This window comes from Brachyhypopomus gauderio, chromosome 17 (assembly GCF_052324685.1).
Source record: "Brachyhypopomus gauderio isolate BG-103 chromosome 17, BGAUD_0.2, whole genome shotgun sequence".
Classification (NCBI taxonomy): Eukaryota; Metazoa; Chordata; class Actinopteri; order Gymnotiformes; family Hypopomidae; genus Brachyhypopomus; species Brachyhypopomus gauderio.
In genome coordinates this window covers 3,434,494-3,453,416 of record NC_135227.1, presented here as the reverse complement: position 1 = coordinate 3,453,416, position 18,923 = coordinate 3,434,494, and the positions used below count along the sequence as shown (strand labels likewise).

General features: G+C 48.2%; 1 protein-coding gene across 1 annotated transcript in view; it reads right to left on the bottom strand.

The window, feature by feature from the left end:
- ttc7b (tetratricopeptide repeat domain 7B) overlaps positions 1-18,923 on the bottom strand; it is a 31,300-nt gene that overhangs the window by 1,641 nt on the left and 10,736 nt on the right. Inside the window, exons 5-19 of the mRNA XM_076977887.1 lie at positions 17,422-17,543; positions 16,476-16,554; positions 15,345-15,517; positions 15,182-15,245; positions 14,839-14,976; positions 13,620-13,703; positions 13,346-13,450; positions 13,115-13,232; positions 9,505-9,562; positions 8,773-8,845; positions 7,517-7,677; positions 6,636-6,752; positions 5,038-5,135; positions 4,066-4,206; positions 41-243 (exon numbers count right to left, since the gene is read on the bottom strand). Of these exons, the coding sequence (XP_076834002.1) occupies positions 41-243; positions 4,066-4,206; positions 5,038-5,135; positions 6,636-6,752; positions 7,517-7,677; positions 8,773-8,845; positions 9,505-9,562; positions 13,115-13,232; positions 13,346-13,450; positions 13,620-13,703; positions 14,839-14,976; positions 15,182-15,245; positions 15,345-15,517; positions 16,476-16,554; positions 17,422-17,543 (1,734 nt within the window). The remainder of the gene's footprint in view (positions 1-40; positions 244-4,065; positions 4,207-5,037; positions 5,136-6,635; positions 6,753-7,516; positions 7,678-8,772; positions 8,846-9,504; positions 9,563-13,114; positions 13,233-13,345; positions 13,451-13,619; positions 13,704-14,838; positions 14,977-15,181; positions 15,246-15,344; positions 15,518-16,475; positions 16,555-17,421; positions 17,544-18,923) is intronic.

Genomic DNA, 18,923 nt, shown 5'->3' with positions numbered 1-18,923 from the left:
GGCTGAGGGGTGGCCCTGTGTGTGTGTGTGTGGAGCTCACCAGTCTCTGCATGCTGCGGACGTGTGTGGGGCTGATGGACAGGGCCTCCTCGTACCAACGTTTGGCCTCCTCCATGTTGCCCCGCAGCTCGGCCACCTGCCCCTTGGTGAAGAGCACGTTGTGGGACATGGGGAAGAGGCTGGCGGCCTCCTGCGTACAGGCCGTGGCCTCGGCGGGCTTCAGCATGCCGATGTACACCTCCGCTGCAGGACACGGGGGGGTGCGTGTCAATATAATGAGCCACATCATAGACCAGTTAAATAATCAATAGTGAGACCCGTCTCACTGCGTTGGCTGTTTTGGAGAATGCTCTTAAATTAAAGACTGCCCATAAGTCTCCCTCCCTCCCTGCCTTGTGTAAAGGAAGTCTTTTTTCCTTCCAGTCTTTGATTCTGAGCAGTAAAGTGAGACTTATGATCATGTAATAAAAGGAAATTCAAAGGACTCATATGAAATCCCTGTGAAGCTCCACCTTGATTGTGTTTCGCGGTGCTCTCCGCTGCTGCCTTCCTGCAGGGTTGGACACACGCAGAACAAGTGATTGCACCAGTTACCCATGAACACAATATGGGTACTTGTGTTAGATTTGGGCTGGAGCCGACTGGTACTGCGGCTGACAGACAGCCTGACAGACAGCTTGCAGACGCAGACTGGCAACCTGCCATGTTTCTCAAATAGGGCTGAATAACAACAGAAATCAGAGATGTGTCCACAGTTCTCATAAGCTGTGATGTTAGCTAGATATCTAGCTAAATCTATATGTAGAGGTTTGGAACATACGTGTGGAAAAGGCGAAACCACATGATCTTTCTCACAGGTCGTGTCCTTTCTCACATGACGTACATTTTCTCACAGGCCAGGTCATTTAGTAAAGCTTATGCAGTTTACCAAACATCAACATTTATTTCAGAGTAAAGCCGGTTTTACCACGGCAGTGGTGCGGAGAGTGAGCCAGACCACAGAGACTGCTTCACACTCCTCACAGTGGCAGTCCACGCAGAGCGAAAAAGCATTCCCATGAAAAGCATTCCCACAGAGCGACACCATGAGAAGCGTTCCCACAGAGCGACACCATGAGAAGTGTTCCCACAGAGCGACACCATGAAAAGCGTTCCCACAGAGCTACACCATGAGAAGCGACACCATGAGAAGCGTTCCCACAGAGCAACACCATGAAAAGCGTTCCCACAGAGCGACACCATGAAAAGCGTTCCCACAGAGCGACACCATGAGAAGCGACACCATGAGAAGCGTTCCCACAGAGCGACACCATGAAACGCGTTCCCACAGAGCGACACCATGAAATGCGTTCCCACAGAGCGACACCATGAGAAGCGACACCATGAGAAGCGACACCATGAGAAGCGTTCCCACAGAGCGACACCATGAAACGCGTTCCCACAGAGCGACACCATGAAACGCGTTCCCACAGAGCGACACCATGAAAAGCGTTCCCACAGAGCGACACCATGAGAAGCGACACCATGAGAAGCGTTCCCACAGAGCGACACCATGAGAAGCGTTCCCACAGAGCGACACCATGAAACGCGTTCCCACAGAGCGACACCATGAAATGCGTTCCCACAGAGCGACACTATGAAACGCGTTCCCACAGAGCGACACCATGAAAAGCGACACCATGAGAAGCGTTCCCACAGAGCGACACCATGAAACGCGTTCCCACAGAGCGACACCATGAAATGCGTTCCCACAGAGCGACACTATGAAACGCGTTCCCACAGAGCGACACCATGAAAAGCATTCCCACAGCGAGGCCAGGAACGGGTTTGAGCTGTCATTGACTCATACCCACAGGAACCACAATAAAGTGTGTTTGTCCACAACTCCAAATGACTGCATTTTTGCCCGAATCCAAAACAGCTCCTGTTCTGTTCATCATTTTCATTAGGAAAGTTAAAATGAGTAAAAAAATGAAGAAAAGTTACCTCTCCTCCCAACCTTTGGAATAATGTTGAATGAATGAAAATGTGCTTGATATTCTGTTTTAATTATTGGCCTAGATTGCATGATACAGCGATGGGAGCTGTTAGTAGGTAGAAGTCACACGTGTGCCGCGCGACCTCACGCGTCATTATTCCCCCGGTGCAGCGGGTCACACCCGGCTGGTGTAAACGTGGCACTGATTAACGCAGGGGCTCTCGGCATGGTTACAGCGTCTGGTGTAAAATGCCCTCAACACTCTAATGGGTCGGCGTGAGTTTGCTGTCATGACGTCCCTTCGCTCTGAGGCAGATCTTCCCCATCACGCTCGACTTCGTCTCACTCGCTGGGGGGCTTGGGCTCAGACACACGTGAAGCTGCTTTGTGACAGTGGCTGTTGTGCCAAGAGCTAAATAAAGACATTTGACTTTGGCTTTGTTCTCTGGTAAAAACCCATCTGCCTACTTTACTGTAGGCCAAATGTTTTCAGGACTACCACAGAAGTTCACTAGGAATGCCTTAGCATAACAACAGGTTGAAGCTAAACACACAGTGAAGCTATCAGCTAATGCTAAGCAAAAATGACCTAAAGCTGATCTGGGCAATGTAGGGCCTGCGGGCCACAGCCAGCCTTCTGACCGTCTTTGACCGGCCCGCGTGAGATCAAGTCATGAATGTGCGACAATGACACCTATTATTAGACTGTGATAAGTGCATGAAATAAAAGTTCACTGCTTTTATTTTGAAGGCAGCAGTTTTGTTTTTAAATTTGTGCCTGTCCGGTCAGTTCGCTCATGCAAGAAATGAGCTCTTGGCTCAATATGTCAGCTAACAGCAAAAAAGAATGGCTGATACAGAATGCAGTTTTTTTTTATCAAGGAATGGACTTCTAAAAATTCATTTACTGAAGCAAAATGTAAAGCTGTGTGCTTAGTTCGCGTATACAGTTAGCTGTGCTTAAGGATTACAGTTTGAATCGCTATTACAAGAGTAAACGCACAGATAAATACAAGAAGTGGACTGATGCAGAACCGGCACAGGAGTCTGAAAATTTACTAGCGAAACTGCAAAGGCAGCAAGGATGTTTTACAGAGCTGCACCCGACCAGGGACGCAGCAGTTAGGAGCAGCTGTGAGATATCACAACGCTGCAGGAAACAGTAGGACATTCTGATGGGGGAATTTGTCCAAGGATGTTTGGTGGTCTCTGCGGTGCTAATTTGTCCTGAGGAAAAGGAAGCGTTTGCAAATGTGTCCCTCTTCAGACGAACCGCGACAAAACGGATCAAGGGAGCTTTATACAAGGAGCTGTGATGATACAGCCCAGTTTCTGATCTTTATACGTGGAGCTGTGATGATACAGCCCAGTTTCTGATCTTTATACGTGGAGCTGTGATGATACAGCCCAGTTTCTGATCTTTATACGTGGAGCTGTGATGATACAGCCCAGTTTCTGATCTTTATACGTGGAGCTGTGATGATACAGCCTAGTTTCTGATCTTTATACGTGGAGCTGTGGTGATACAGCCCAGTTTCTGATCTTTATACGTGGAGCTGTGATGATACAGCCTAGTTTCTGATCTTTATACGTGGAGCTGTGATGATACAGCCTAGTTTCTGATCTTTATACGTGGAGCTGTGGTGATACAGCCTAGTTTCTGATCTTTATACGTGGAGCTGTGATGATACAGCCCAGTTTCTGATCTTTATACGTGGAGCTGTGGTGATACAGCCCAGTTTCTGATCTTTATACGTGGAGCTGTGGTGATACAGCCCAGTTTCTGATCTTTATACGTGGAGCTGTGATGATACAGCCCAGTTTCTGATCTTTATACGTGGAGCTGTGATGATACAGCCCAGTTTCTGATCTTTATACGTGGAGCTGTGGTGATACAGCCCAGTTTCTGATCTTTATACGTGGAGCTGTGGTGATACAGCCCAGTTACCCTGATAGATCCATGAGACCAACAGGTTAAACATTAAATAGTGAAGCCGATGGAGGAAGCGACCTGCTGAAGCCACAGATGTCCCAGTGTGTGGTGAGTGGGGGGGGGGGGGGGGGGGTGGTGGTCTGCTCCAGCGTACCTGCATGAAGCCAGATCTGAGCCAGGGTCATCCAGGGGTGCAGAGGGCCTTGTTTTGGGGCGCTGCTCTGCAGAGAGGAGGCCACCTCTGACAGTGCTTGCTCCACCCGCGACGCTGCTATAGACGTAGCGTGGACGGAGCCTGTGGAGGACACAGACGGTCATCAGCGCCCACTACAGGTGAGGAGTAGATTTACATCACACCAATCTCCCCATTAGGACTCATGTTACCAATGTTCTACGTATCTCCAACTTTTTTCACCCAATTACTCCCAATTAGAATGTGCAAAACCTTAATCGATGCAATGCAAAATTATTAGATTATTAGATATACAATTAATGTATTGTAATTTAAATGGAAATGCAAATGAAATGTAATGTTGTATTAAAGTTATAATAAAATTAGAAATTATGTATTAAAATTATATTATATTCTATTAAATACTAAGCAAACAATACTGAGCACCTAAATGACGGTACCCAAATTCTGATCAGTTGTGCAGGTTTTTTTTAGAGGTCGTAATGCTCTGTCCTAAGGAACTGGTTCAGATTTGAGAGGTCTAATGACATACAAATATGTAGTTTGCACAAAATCAAATGCTACTAGTTCATGCAAATAACCGACTGGAACGGAAGTAACGCATGAAACTATGGGTGAAAACCCAAAACCCTACGTGGTCACAACTGTAAGTCAATTGAGAGAAATGTTAAATGTGTTAAATGTGGCCGAGATCCACAGGCGCTAGCCGCATAACGTGTTGTTTGTACACAACTCCCCCATCCTATCAGCACTGGAGAAAAAAACTGAATGCCTTCCTCTCAGTCCTGTGAAACTAAAAGAGCCCCACCCTGCGTGGAAGCTGGACCGTGTTGCCATGGTGACGCAGTACAGGGTGTAGCTCTGGACAGTGCAGCTACACGAGTGTCGTGTGACGGAGAAGGGGGGGGGGGGGGGGGACAGGAAGAAGCCTACCTGTTTCAGGGTCACTGAAGTCAGGCAGGGTCATTGCGTTTAGATGCCGCCGGTCAGCAACGGCCCTATCCAGCAGACTGCTGCCTCGTCCAGAGTCACTACACACGCACACACACACACGCACACACACACACACACGCACACACACACACGCACACACAGAAGGAGAGCAGTGATAAATCACAGCAGCCGAGGATGTGATGTAGACAATGAGAGCACACTGATGAAACTCCCTGAAATCCACCACTCTGGGCACCACTGACCAGTCACACAACACAACTTGTCTGACTGCACACGGCAGCACATGTAAACACACACACACACACACACATACATTTACCTACACATACACACACACACATACACACACACACACTGTAATTCACTTTCAGAAAGGTTCACTTAGTGTTTCTGGACAAAGTTGGTGATCCTTTACATTCTGATGCACAGAAACACAAAAAATGTGAAATTACAGTTTAATGATATTAATGATGACACAGCTACTTCTGATGCTGAGATGGTTTCTGATGATGTCATGGTTTCCACTCCTCTTTGAGGTCACAGAGTGAAGGAGATGTTCACCTCATTCCTCCATTAAAAAGATAAGAGGCTTACTTATAAACTTGCTCTAAAGGCGAAAATTGACCTTACTGCTTACTAAGTCACAGTATTTATAGAAATCCAGTCTACAATTTTGTCCACTGACATTTTTTTAGTTGACACACCAGCAAGGTAGCATGGTAGCTATTAAAGTACACTGATTGATGTTTCTGATACTGCTGCCAGACTCACATATATACATTTCAATTTGATTTTAAATGCTTCAGCCACTGCAGTACAGCAGAATAAACCAAGGTGAACTCACACTGCATGCTGATGTTGGATGTTGTGTGTGGTCCTCCCCTAGTGTTTATCATATATCTGTGCTTCTGAACACAAGCACCTGCACCCTGACGTAACAGCTGCCACATGGTTCACTTTTGCTCATAACTTGTTAAATTGTATAAAATATTTATTTATAATACCTATTATTTATAAATACCTTATTACATAGAGCATTTATTTATAATTATTATTATTTATAAATACTCCCAACATCTGGATTTTTGTTGACAGCCAGAAATGGAAGGACAACCCAAAAGGAAAAAAATTGTTTGAGTGTTGTTGTGTTTATCTACTTAGCCAGTAGAGGGAGTGTTTCCTCAATCTTGACCTTTAAAACCTTTAAAACATACTTCATATATGCCTACACCCCTGATCAGTCTGGTTCTAAAATGACTAGTGGTTCTGGAGTTAGTGTGTGTGTGTGTGTGTGTGTGTGTGTGTGTGTGTGTGTGTGTGTGTGTGTGTGTGTGTGTGTGTGTGTGTGTGTATGTGATTCAGACAGACACAGGCAGGCAAAGGCCCAGAGTCAAACAAACAGATGCACAAACACACACCTCAAAACAAACATACGCTCCAAGTGTGAAGGTTCAAATTAAGTTCTGCAATCTTTAACCACCGCAAATTTCGTCTGCCAGACTTTCTGCATAGACGTTGATCAAGTGTGTGTTTAGCACACTGGCAGCAGTGTGTATGACAGCGACGCACACACACACCTGGGATTTGTGAGGTTGTAGCACGATTTCCAGATCTGCAGCATGTGTTTGCACGTGAGCAGCGCCTCCTCGGGGCCGCGACACAGCGTCTCCAGCTTTACCTTCGTGAAGAGCAGCCTGCAGAAACACACAATCTTTAAATGCTACTTTTAAACATTACATTTCTCAGACAATCACTGCTTAATTCAGGCCAGATCCCGGTGAAACAAATATATATTCTCATATATGGAGCACCTGTATACCAGAACTTATGTTTGTGAATCCAGCAGGTCAATTTTGGATGCTGATTTATTAGCCGGAGCATCAGAAACACTGCTGTCTCATAAGGGTATCCATTAACATCACTCTTCCATTAGAAACACTTTATATAGTACAGGTTAAGACCAGTAATCAGCCATTTGATGTATGTGTGCAGGTAAAACATCTTTGAAGACCCAAAGCTTTGTCAGAAATACATTTGCAAACTGCTCTTCACAAACCAAGACTGACCAAATCTTGAAAAAAGTTATATTGTTTGTTATTAATATAACAGCCTTAGTATTTTAATGTTTTTTTTATGCTCAACATTGCTGATTCATCTTTTGGTATTGGGTAGGGATGGGTGGGGATGGTTGAGTGTTCAATTATTTTGGTTGTCCATAACCTATTTGCACTAAAAACCCTAAAAATGAAGTTAAAGTTCAGAAAATGTTTACATATTGCCTGGTATTGATCCCTGTTCACTGTTGTGACCCTACAGGTCCCTGCACACTCCATATTCTTCTGCATCATTATGTTCACTATGATACTACTATTCCCAGTGTGTGTGTGTGTGTGTGTGTGTGTGTGTGTGTGTGTGTGTGTGTGTGTGTGTGTGTGTGTGTGTGTGTAAAGAAACTGACATGAAGTTTTCCGGGTACTCGCTGAGGGCCATCTCGATGATGTTGAGTGCATCATGGTAGTGTTTCTGTGCGGACAGCAGCAGAGCGAGCAGGTGCAGGGAGTGGACGTCATCACCCTGCAACTGCAACGCTTGTCGCACATACCCCAACGCCTCTGGAATCTAACACGCACACGCACGCACGCGCACACACACACACACACACACACACACACACGTGACAGTAGGTTAACTCCATTTACCCATTAACCTACATTTAGAGATGCACTAATTACAATTGAATGAATTTTCAATTGTAATCAGACACAATTTTTTTTTTCAAATTTTCATTTAACGGAATCTTTTGGTGTCTTGAAAGCCACAATCCAACAGGGTTTACCTGTTACCAGGACACAGCTACAGACCAACGGGGCTTACCTGATGGGACACAGCTACAGACCAACGGGGCTTACCTGACGGGACACAGCTACAGACCAACGGGGCTTACCTGACGGGACACAGCTACAGACCAACGGGGCTTACCTGACGGGACACAGCTACAGACCAACGGGGCTAACCTGACGGGACACAGCTACAGACCAACGGGGCTAACCTGATGGGACACAGTTACAGACCAATGGGGCTAACCTGACGGGACACAGCTACAGACCAATGGGGCTAACCTGATGGGACACAGCTACAGACCAATGGGGCTAACCTGACGGGACACAGCTACAGACCAATGGGGCTAACCTGATGGGACACAGCTACAGACCAATGGGGCTAACCTGACGGGACACAGCTACAGACCAATGGGGCTAACCTGACGGGACACAGCTACAGACCAATGGGGCTAACCTGACGGGACACAGCTACAGACCAATGGGGCTTACCTGACGGGACACAGCTACACACCAACGGGGCTAAACTGACGGGACACAGCTACAGACCAACGGGGCTAACCTGACGGGACACAGCTACAGACCAATGGGGCTAACCTGACGGGACACAGCTACACACCAATGGGGCAAACCTGACGGGACACAGCTACAGACCAATGGGGCTTACCTGACGGGACACAGCTACAGACCAACGGGGCTAAACTGACGGGACACAGCTACAGACCAACGGGGCTAACCTGACGGGACACAGCTACAGACCAACGGGGCTAACCTGACGGGACACAGCTACAGACCAACGGGGCTTACCTGACGGGACACAGCTACAGACCAACGGGGCTTACCTGACGGGACACAGCTACAGACCAACGGGGCTTACCTGACGGGACACAGCCAACTGCAGAGCCAGGTAGAAAGCTGCTAGATGATCTGTGGGAGAGAGAGACTGTGCTCTGGAAGAGAGAGAGAGAGAGAGAGAGAGAGAGAGAGAGAGAGAGAGAGAGAGAGAGAGAGAGAGAGAGAGAGAGAGAGAGAGACATTCTTCTCAAATGTCACTGGCTTTGTAGTTGAAGTGTAGTGTGTGAGTGGTGTAAGTGGTGTAGAGACTGAGTGGTGTAGTAAGTGATGTAGGCAGCAAGTGGTGTAGGCAGTGAGTGGTGTAGTAAGTGGGTGGTGTACAGGGTGGTGTAGTGAGTGCTGTAGAAAGTAAGTGCTTTAGTGGCTTTAGTGAATGGATGGTGTAGTGGGTAAATGGTGTAGTGCAGAGGTCACTAACAGGCGGACCGCGGTCCGGATACGGACCCAAATGCCATCCCATCCGGACCCTGAATAAATTGTTAAAAATATTTTTAAAATTTTGACGGGAGAATTAATTTAAAACCGGAGCATTTATTTCAGGGCTATTGAAAAAACACTCTGTCACGAGTGTTACGTCCCCCGGGCCACCAGTTGAATAGCCCTGGTGTAGTGGGTGGGTGGTGTAGTGGGTGATCGTTTAGAGTGTTTGAAGTGGGCCCTCTCCATTGAGGCTGAAATGAGCAGAACATTTGCATAATGAGCATACTGCAGTGGTAATACACCAATGTTAGGGGTCTATTTAAAGATGGAGTACCTCTGGAAGGCACCTAGAGCTTTCTTCTGGTACTCTTCCTGTGTTCCCCGCAAGGACGCTACACATGGGGCGAGAAAAGTCAGAGCTGTTATAAGCAGTGTGGTGTGTGTAAAGGGGGACTGTAGAGGAGTGTGTTGTGTGTAGAGGGGTGTGGTGTGTGTAGGGGGGTGTGGTGTGTGTAGGGGGGTGTGGTGTATGTAGGGGGGTGTGGTGTGTGTAGGGGGGTGTGGTGTGTGTAGGGGGGTGTGGTGTGTGTAGGGGGGTGTGGTGTGTGTAGAGGGGTGTGGTGTATGTAGGGGGGTGTGGTGTATGTAAGGGGGTGTGGTGTATGTAGGGGGGTGTGGTGTATGTAGGGGGGTGTGGTGTATGTAGGGGGGTGTGGTGTGTGTAGAGGGGTGTGGTGTGTGTAGAGGGGTGTGGTGTATGTAGGGGGGTGTGGTGTGTGTAGAGGAGTGTGGTGTATGTAGGGGGATGTGGTGTATGTAGGGGGGTGTGGTGTGTGTAGAGGGGTGTGGTGTGTGTAGAGGGGTGTGGTGTGTGGTGTATGTAGAGGGGTGTGGTGTATGTAGGGGGGTGTGGTGTATGTAGGGGGGTGTGGTATATGTAGAGGGGTGTGGTATATGTAGAGGGGTGTGGTGTATGTAGGGGGGTGTGGTGTATGTAGGGGGGTGTGGTGTGTGTAGAGGGGTGTGGTGTATGTAGGGGGGTGTGGTGTATGTAGGGGGGTGTGGTGTGTGTAGAGGAGTGTGGTTTATGTAGGGGGGTGTGGTGTATGTAGGGGGGTGTGGTGTATGTAGGGGGATGTGGTGTATGTAGGGGGGTGTGGTGTGTGTAGAGGGGTGTGGTGTGTGTAGAGGGGTGTGGTGTGTGTAGAGGGGTGTGGTGTGTGGTGTATGTAGAGGGGTGTGGTGTATGTAGGGGGGTGTGGTGTATGTAGGGGGGTGTGGTGTATGTAGGGGGGTGTGGTATATGTAGAGGGGTGTGGTGTATGTAGGGGGGTGTGGTGTATGTAGGGGGGTGTGGTGTATGTAGGGGGTGTGGTGTGTGTAGAGGGGTGTGGTGTATGTACGGGGGTGTGGTGTGTGTAGAGGGGTGTGGTGTGTGTAGAGGGGTGTGGTGTATGTAGGGGGGTGTGGTGTATGTAGGGGGGTGTGGTGTGTGTAGAGGGGTGTGGTGTGTGTAGGGGGGTGTGGTGTGTGTAGAGGGGTGTGGTGTATGTAGCGGGTGTGGTGTATGTAGGGGGGTGTGGTGTGTGTAGAGGAGTGTGGTGTATGTAGGGGGGTGTGGTGTATGTAGGGGGGTGTGGTGTATGTAGGGGGGTGTGGTGTGTGTAGAGGGGTGTGGTGTGTGTAGGGGGGTGTGGTGTATGTAGGGGGGTGTGGTGTATGTAGGGGGGTGTGGTGTATGTAGGGGGGTGTGGTGTATGTAGGGGGGTGTGGTGTGTGTAGAGGGGTGTGGTGTGTGTAGAGGGGTGTGGTGTATGTAGGGGGGTGTGGTGTGTGTAGAGGGGTGTGGTGTGTGTAGAGGGGTGTGGTGTGTGGTGTATGTAGAGGGGTGTGGTGTATGTAGGGGGGTGTGGTGTATGTAGAGGGGTGTGGTGTATGTAGGGGGGTGTGGTGTGTGTAGAGGGGTGTGGTGTGTGTAGAGGGGTGTGGTGTGTGTAGAGGGGTGTGGTGTGTGTAGAGGGGTGTGGTGTGTGTAGAGGGGTGTGGTGTATGTAGGGGGTGTGGTGTATGTAGGGGGGTGTGGTGTATGTAGAGGGGTGTGGTGTATGTAGGGGGTGTGGTGTATGTAGGGGGGTGTGGTGTATGTAGGGGGGTGTGGTGTGTGTAGAGGAGTGTGGTGTATGTAGGGGGGTGTGGTGTATGTAGGGGGGTGTGGTGTATGTAGGGGGGTGTGGTGTATGTAGGGGGATGTGGTGTATGTAGGGGGGTGTGGTGTGTGTAGAGGGGTGTGGTGTATGTAGGGGGGTGTGGTGTGTGTAGAGGGGTGTGGTGTATGTAGGGGGGTGTGGTGTGTGTAGAGGAGTGTGGTGTATGTAGGGGGGTGTGGTGTGTGTAGGGGGGTGTGGTGTGTGTAGAGGGGTGTGGTGTGTGGTGTATGTAGGGGGGTGTGGTGTATGTAGGGGGGTGTGGTGTATGTAGGGGGGTGTGGTGTGTGTAGGGGGGTGTGGTGTATGTAGGGGGGTGTGGTGTATGTAGGGGGGTGTGGTGTATGTAGGGGGGTGTGGTGTGTGTAGGGGGGTGTGGTGTGTGTAGGGGGGTGTGGTGTATGTAGGGGGTGTGGTGTGTGTAGAGGGGTGTGGTGTGTGGTGTATGTAGAGGGGTGTGGTGTATGTAGGGGGGTGTGGTGTATGTAGAGGGGTGTGGTGTATGTAGAGGGGTGTGGTGTATGTAGAGGGGTGTGGTGTATGTAGGGGGGTGTGGTGTATGTAGGGGGGTGTGGTGTGTGTAGAGGGGTGTGGTGTATGTAGGGGGGTGTGGTGTGTGTAGAGGAGTGTGGTGTATGTAGGGGGGTGTGGTGTATGTAGGGGGGTGTGGTGTATGTAGGGGGATGTGGTGTATGTAGAGGGGTGTGGTGTATGTAGGGGGGTGTGGTGTATGTAGGGGGGTGTGGTGTGTGTAGAGGGGTGTGGTGTGTGTAGAGGGGTGTGGTGTGTGGTGTATGTAGTGGTGTGTGGTGTATGTAGAGGGGTGTGGTGTATGTAGGGGGGTGTGGTGTATGTAGGGGGGTGTGGTGTATGTAGGGGGGTGTGGTGTATGTAGGGGGGTGTGGTGTATGTAGGGGGGTGTGGTGTGTGTAGAGGGGTGTGGTGTGTGGTGTATGTAGAGGGGTGTGGTGTATGTAGGGGGGTGTGGTGTATGTAGGGGTGTGTGGTGTGTGTAGAGGGGTGTGGTGTGTGGTGTATGTAGAGGGGTGTGGTGTATGTAGGGGTGTGTGGTGTATGTAGGGGGGTGTGGTGTATGTAGGGGTGTGTGGTGTGTGTAGAGGGGTGTGGTGTGTGGTGTATGTAGGGGGGTGTGGTGTATGTAGGGGGGTGTGGTGTATGTAGGGGGGTGTGGTGTATGTAGGGGGGTGTGGTGTGTGTAGAGGGGTGTGGTGTGTGTAGGGGGGTGTGGTGTATGTAGAGGGGTGTGGTGTATGTAGGGGGGTGTGGTGTATGTAGGGGGGTGTGGTGTGTGTAGGGGGGTGTGGTGTATGTAGGGGGGTGTGGTGTATGTAGGGGGGTGTGGTGTATGTAGAGGGGTGTGGTGTATGTAGGGGGGTGTGGTGTATGTAGGGGGGTGTGGTGTATGTAGGGGGGTGTGGTGTATGTAGGGGGGTGTGGTGTATGTAGGGGGGTGTGGTGTGTGTAGAGGGGTGTGGTGTGTTTAGAGGGGTGTGGTGTGTGGTGTATGTAGAGGGGTGTGGTGTATGTAGGGGGGTGTGGTGTATGTAGGGGGGTGTGGTGTGTGTAGAGGGGTGTGGTGTGTGTAGAGGGGTGTGGTGTGTGGTGTATGTAGAGGGGTGTGGTGTATGTAAGGGGGTGTGGTGTATGTAGAGGGGTGTGGTGTATGTAGGGGGGTGTGGTGTATGTAGGGGGGTGTGGTGTGGCTAGCTGCTTTCTCACCATCAGTGGCCTTCAGGCTGTACACCAGGCCCACAGCTAGGTAGCCTTTAGCTCGGAACTCCGCTGCCTTTTCATCCATGTCAAGCACCATCTTAGCAAAGCGTTCCCCCTCTTCCAGCTGTAGGGCATTCGCACGCACGCACGCACGCACGCACGCAGGCGTCTTGGTAAATTGCATATATATATATAACATATATATAGATATATTCTATTCATTGAAAGGGCCCTCACCCAATGAAGAGTTCCGATACAGAGCTTGACTGCAAGTAAGGGGAGGGTGGGGTCATCCGGCTTCAAGCGGATACACTCCTTCAACACCTTCACTGCTCTCGCCGACTACACACACACACACACACACACACACACACACACACACACACACACACACACACACACACACACACACACACACACACACACACACACACACACACACAGGGTCACGACACAGCTGGAGAATGACACGAGCGACACGTGGGTGGTCCGGTGATGGAGGGACACTTACCTTCCCTGCTGCCATTAGTGAGAGAGCAAGCTGGTACCACAGGTGAAACTCCTCAAAAGCAAATTTCATGGCTCTCTCCAAACACTGCAAACAGCAGCACAACATCAGATATATCATGTGCTTATTTCCAGCGAGTGCCAGACTGACTTCATATAACTGACAGTTCTGGCTTCAGGCCTGAAATTCCACAGCGTTGTTTATCTTGGCAGTGTCAGTCACTTAAGTCAACTACAAAGATCAGATTAAAGATCAAAGTACAGGAATTACTGTACGCTGCACTTTATTCATTTAAACTGATTTCACATAACAGATTTAGATTTTTGTTTGCTCATTCACCTTGCACTGACTGAAGAAATGAGGGTCGTGACCTCATATTCATGTTCAATCACATGTAAGGGACGTGACCTCATATTCAATCACATGTAAAGGACGTGACCTCATATTCATGTTCAATCACATGTAAAGGACGTGACCTCATATTCATGTTCAATCACATTTAAGGGACGTGACCTCATATTCATGTTCAATCACATTTAAGGGACGTGAACTCATATTCAATCACATTTAAGGGACGTGACCTCATATTCATGTTCAATCACATGTAAAGGACGTGACCTCATATTCATGTTCAATCACATGTAAGGGACGTGACCTCATATTCATGTTCAGTCACATGTAAGGGGCGTGACCTCATATTCATGTTCAGTCACATGTAAGGGACATGACCTCATATTCATGTTCAGTCACATGTAAGGGACGTGACCTCATATTCATGTTCAGTCACATGTAAGGGACGTGATCTCATATTCATGTTCAGTCACATGTAAGGGACGTGACCTCATATTCATGTTCAATCACGTAAAGGATGTGACCTCATATTCATGTTCAATCACATTTAAGGGTCGTGACCTCATATTCATGTTCAGTCACATGTAAGGGTCGTGACCTCATATTCATGTTCAGTCACATGTAAGGGTCGTGACCTCATATTCATGTTCAGTCACATGTAAGGGTCGTGACCTCATATTCATGTTCAGTCACATGTAAGGGACGTGACCTCATATTCATGTTCAGTCACATGTAAGGGATGTGACCTCATATTCATGTTCAGTCACATGTAAGGGATGTGACCTCATATTCATGTTCAATCACATGTAAGGGTCGTGACCTCATATTCATGTTCAATCACATGTAAGGGACGTCCTCTGCGCCGTCTCACCTCAGAGAGCATCTCGTACTGACCCCGGCGGCCCAGGGCAATAGTGAGCAGGTCGTACACCACCGATGCACTCTGCAGACTGATCACGCGGTCGTTATTGTGTTCGGGAATCCTGCTCAGGACAGCGTCTCTGTTAGCCTGTGGGGGGAAAAAGAGAGATAGAGGTGGATTATACTCCCAACACACAGGCACAAACGCGTGCTGTCCAGCTGAAGATGTTTTATCTGTTATATGTACAAAAGAGAATAATAATCCAAAATAAAAGTAGGACAGGAATCTAAACAAGGACTGTCAGTATCACCAATATTGGTGCTCTGGTGGTAGTGGTAGAGCCCTTACTCACCATGGACTCGCTGATCAATAGCAAGAGCAAAGCTTCCTCTGTGTTCTCCTGGGGACAAAACAGGCTGAGAGAGAGAGAGAGAAAGAGAGAGAGAGAGAGAGAGATCTATTAATTTCTTCCACATTCTGATTTAGGAGCAGCACTGTGTGTGACAGGGCCTTACTTTTCCCCAGAGTACATGCGGGGCCGTTGGCTGAGGGTGTAATCCCGGCTGTAGGCGTTAGGGCAGAGAGAGTCGTCCAGGGGAGATTGGGGGGGTGGATCCTCTAAAGGACTCCAGTAACTTTGCTCACACATGCCCCTCAACAGGATCTCAGCTAGCTGTCTGGCAATAGTCTACACACACACACACGCACACGCACACGCACACACACACACACACACACACACACACACGAAACGTGATTAATGAAAGTCATCTATGCAAGTTCTTTGCACTGAAGCTTCTTTTAATCATATAATATCTCTCCAAACACTCCATTGTGCCTTGTATGAAATACATCTCTTTGATGCAAAAATTCAGGATGAATCTAAAATGCACTCCAACCTTTGCAGAACGTGATGTGACCTTTTGAATGCACATGTCCAACTGTTCAATCTTTCAGTACTTTTTGCACAACTTAACAGCAAAATTCACAGCAGGAGTTGTGAATGGGAGGTGAGAGGCACCCAAGTGTCATGTCAGACCATTCAAAACCGTTTACATCAGAGTAGTCTTCATGCCCCACCAGGGTACCTGATCACACCACCAGGCACAGACGTCACTGTCTTGTTTTGTGTCCTATCAACAAATCACTTAGCATAGTCACACCAGCTTTGTCAAACACCGTTTCATGACTCCATTCTCATACAGATGTTCACACCAGCTTTGTCAACACCGTTTCATGACTCCGTTCTCGTACAGATGTTCACACCAGCTTTTACTGCCCACACCGCCTGGGCGCCGCCAACCTCTAGCCCTGCTCCTCGTTTAAGTCTGTTCTGCGTTCATGACCACCGACGCTCATTTATGCTACGCTGGCTTCCTCTGCTGAAGTTCGTGATAGTTTCATTAAACTCTTCAGGTGGAGACTTGTGTGTGCGTGCTGCCTTTTTTCCGGCACATTCTTCACCTGCGTCAGCTGACTTTTATAAACTGGAAACCAATCAGTTGTTCATTGTAAGATACTGGTCATATATTCTCTTTTGTACATGTACTATTGCTCATTGTTGTAATAAGATTAAACAGAAGTTCTGGAGTAAACGTCAGAATACTTAATTATTAAAATGATCTATTTGTGCAGCCCCGTCTCACCATGCGGAGGTTCTGTGTGGTCCTGGTCTCAACAGCTCGGAGGATCTCTCTGAAGCGTCCGACACCAGATGTCAAGTTTCTGTGGCAGGACAAAAACAGTCATTACTGAAGCTTATACAGATTCACTACAATGAACCCTGAAGCATCATTGCCTATCAAACGTTGTCCTATGAACACTCACACCCACAGTAGACGAAAAGGGGGGGAAAGGTTGAGAAGACAAGCTTTAAGTGTTCCCACATTTTCTTCTTAAAAAGCAGGTGTGTGTTAATTATAGAAAACATAAGCATGGGAACGATTGTGCAGGCAGTGCACACGTCTGTACACGTGTGTGTGAGCAAGAGCTAACAGAGTTAGAGAAAATATGACTCCATCCATCCATCCATCCATCCATCCATCCATCTCGTTTTTCTCACGGTTTATATCGTCATGCCATCTCCCAAAAGCTCCAACCGTTTATCTGAGACAGGTGATGTTCACCTCTCATTGCTAGAGTCTTGGCTTCAAGTCCCTCTCTGGGTTTCCATGTTCTCCCACTGTGCAAAAACACTGAGGTGTGTGTCCTGGTGTGAGTATGTGTGTGAGAGCTGTGTGTTGATTGTAAACAGCCCTTGGAATCTCTGAGAAAGGCGCTATACAAAGAGAACTCATTCACTCGATATGAAATGAAAATCTTACTTCTTCTAATGGGGGGAATAACAGAAAACGTCCATTTGATTGGATTCAAGGCTGATGGATGCAGTTGGGAACGCTCAGGCTCAAAGTTCCCCGTCAACTCACCAGTTTCAGTCCGACGTACACACACATCCTGACACACACTCGCCCGTTCCGGTCTGACGCGCACACATCCTGACACACACTCGCCCGTTCCGGTCTGATGCGCACACGTCCTGACACACACTCGCCCGTTCCGGTCTGACGCGCACACACCCGGACACACACTCACCCATTTTTAAAGTGAATAATGTGGGCCCTCTGCAGCCCAGTCTCCAGGAAGTATCCAAGCTCCTGCTCCTGTGAGACGGGTCCGGGTTTGGGGCTGCGGTTCTGTATTCCAGCACTGAGAGCCTGTTAGTGCAACCAAAACAGGACACAAGCCCTTACTACACTGAGATCACACACACATGATACAGTCTCGGGACTACAGACCACAGAGTCTTTCACACTTTCTGTGGCCATGGAGACCGGCTGGAGAACATCACGACGAGGCTGCACAGCGAGGCTGCACATGTCATTGGTTAATCAACAATGACCTTTTGGATTACGGACATTGACATAGCGTTCGTAGCTATAAGGGAATGTTTGTGAGTATCAAAGTAAAGTTTGTGAGCATTAGATTCAAAAGGTATCCTACGGGAGGAATGAAGGACAATGGAGGGGTGCAGACGAGGGCCATCATAATGAAGTGCAGTTTTCTTAATGGGCCCGACAGCTCAATCAATCAGTGTGATGAAGGCTGAAAACAGCCACTACCCAGGACTCGACCCAAGGTCACACAGGAAGTACCCATGAGTCCTGACCACTGAACCAGAGCCAGCAGTCAGAGCATACAACCCTGCTGAGATGGTCTCCGTCACTATCAGTACCAGCAACTTTATTGGCTCAAACCTACGAGCTGGAGAAGGTTAAAAACCCGTCTGTTCCTATGGGAGGATGCCGTGATGCAAAAAGAAATAACAAGATGCCTTTTTGCCTTTACTGACAGTGGTGGTCAACACAGGAAAATAATGAAGTCAACTGGATGAAAAGAGCAGAAAAAAAGGGGTAAAAGAGTGATAGTCCGAAACCTGAAAACTCATCCGAAGTTAAAACCTAAAATAGGACCAGTCTGTATCTGATGGCTGGTAGTGTGTAGGTGTAGCTCAGATCTTACTGTTACCATTCGGCTGACTTTGCAAGCGGTTACCACGTGTGGTGCATACAGTTGACAAGCGGTTACTGCATTTGGAGTACAATGGGCTGTAGTCGAACTAGTCACATGTCGAATTGCACATCATCCTTTCCAAGCAACTTCAGATTGAAAAGAAGCAATTCAAAAACAACCAAAGCAGAAAAGGAGCAAATCAAGTTGTCCTATTCACTGAATTAATAAATATATACTACATACTTATTCTGTAGTACTTATTTTTTATGCATAAATGTCATTTCTGCTACATAAACTAATCTGCAACACACACACACACACACGTATATATTTGCAGCATTTGTCATGTAATTTTACAGCTGTCTGTCTTTCTTTCTTCTGTCCATCTGTCTGTCTCTCTCTGTCCATCCAATTTCTTCATGTGCTCTAGCCGTTTATTCATTTTCCAGTCGCAGCCGTATGCCATTTTCAAATGAGTTACGTAAACTTACACTGGAGATGATATCTCACTGTATTTTTGCAGCAGAGATTTTTGTGGAGAGATTCGTATCTGCTGACAAAGCAAAGCAAGTCTAATTCAGTAC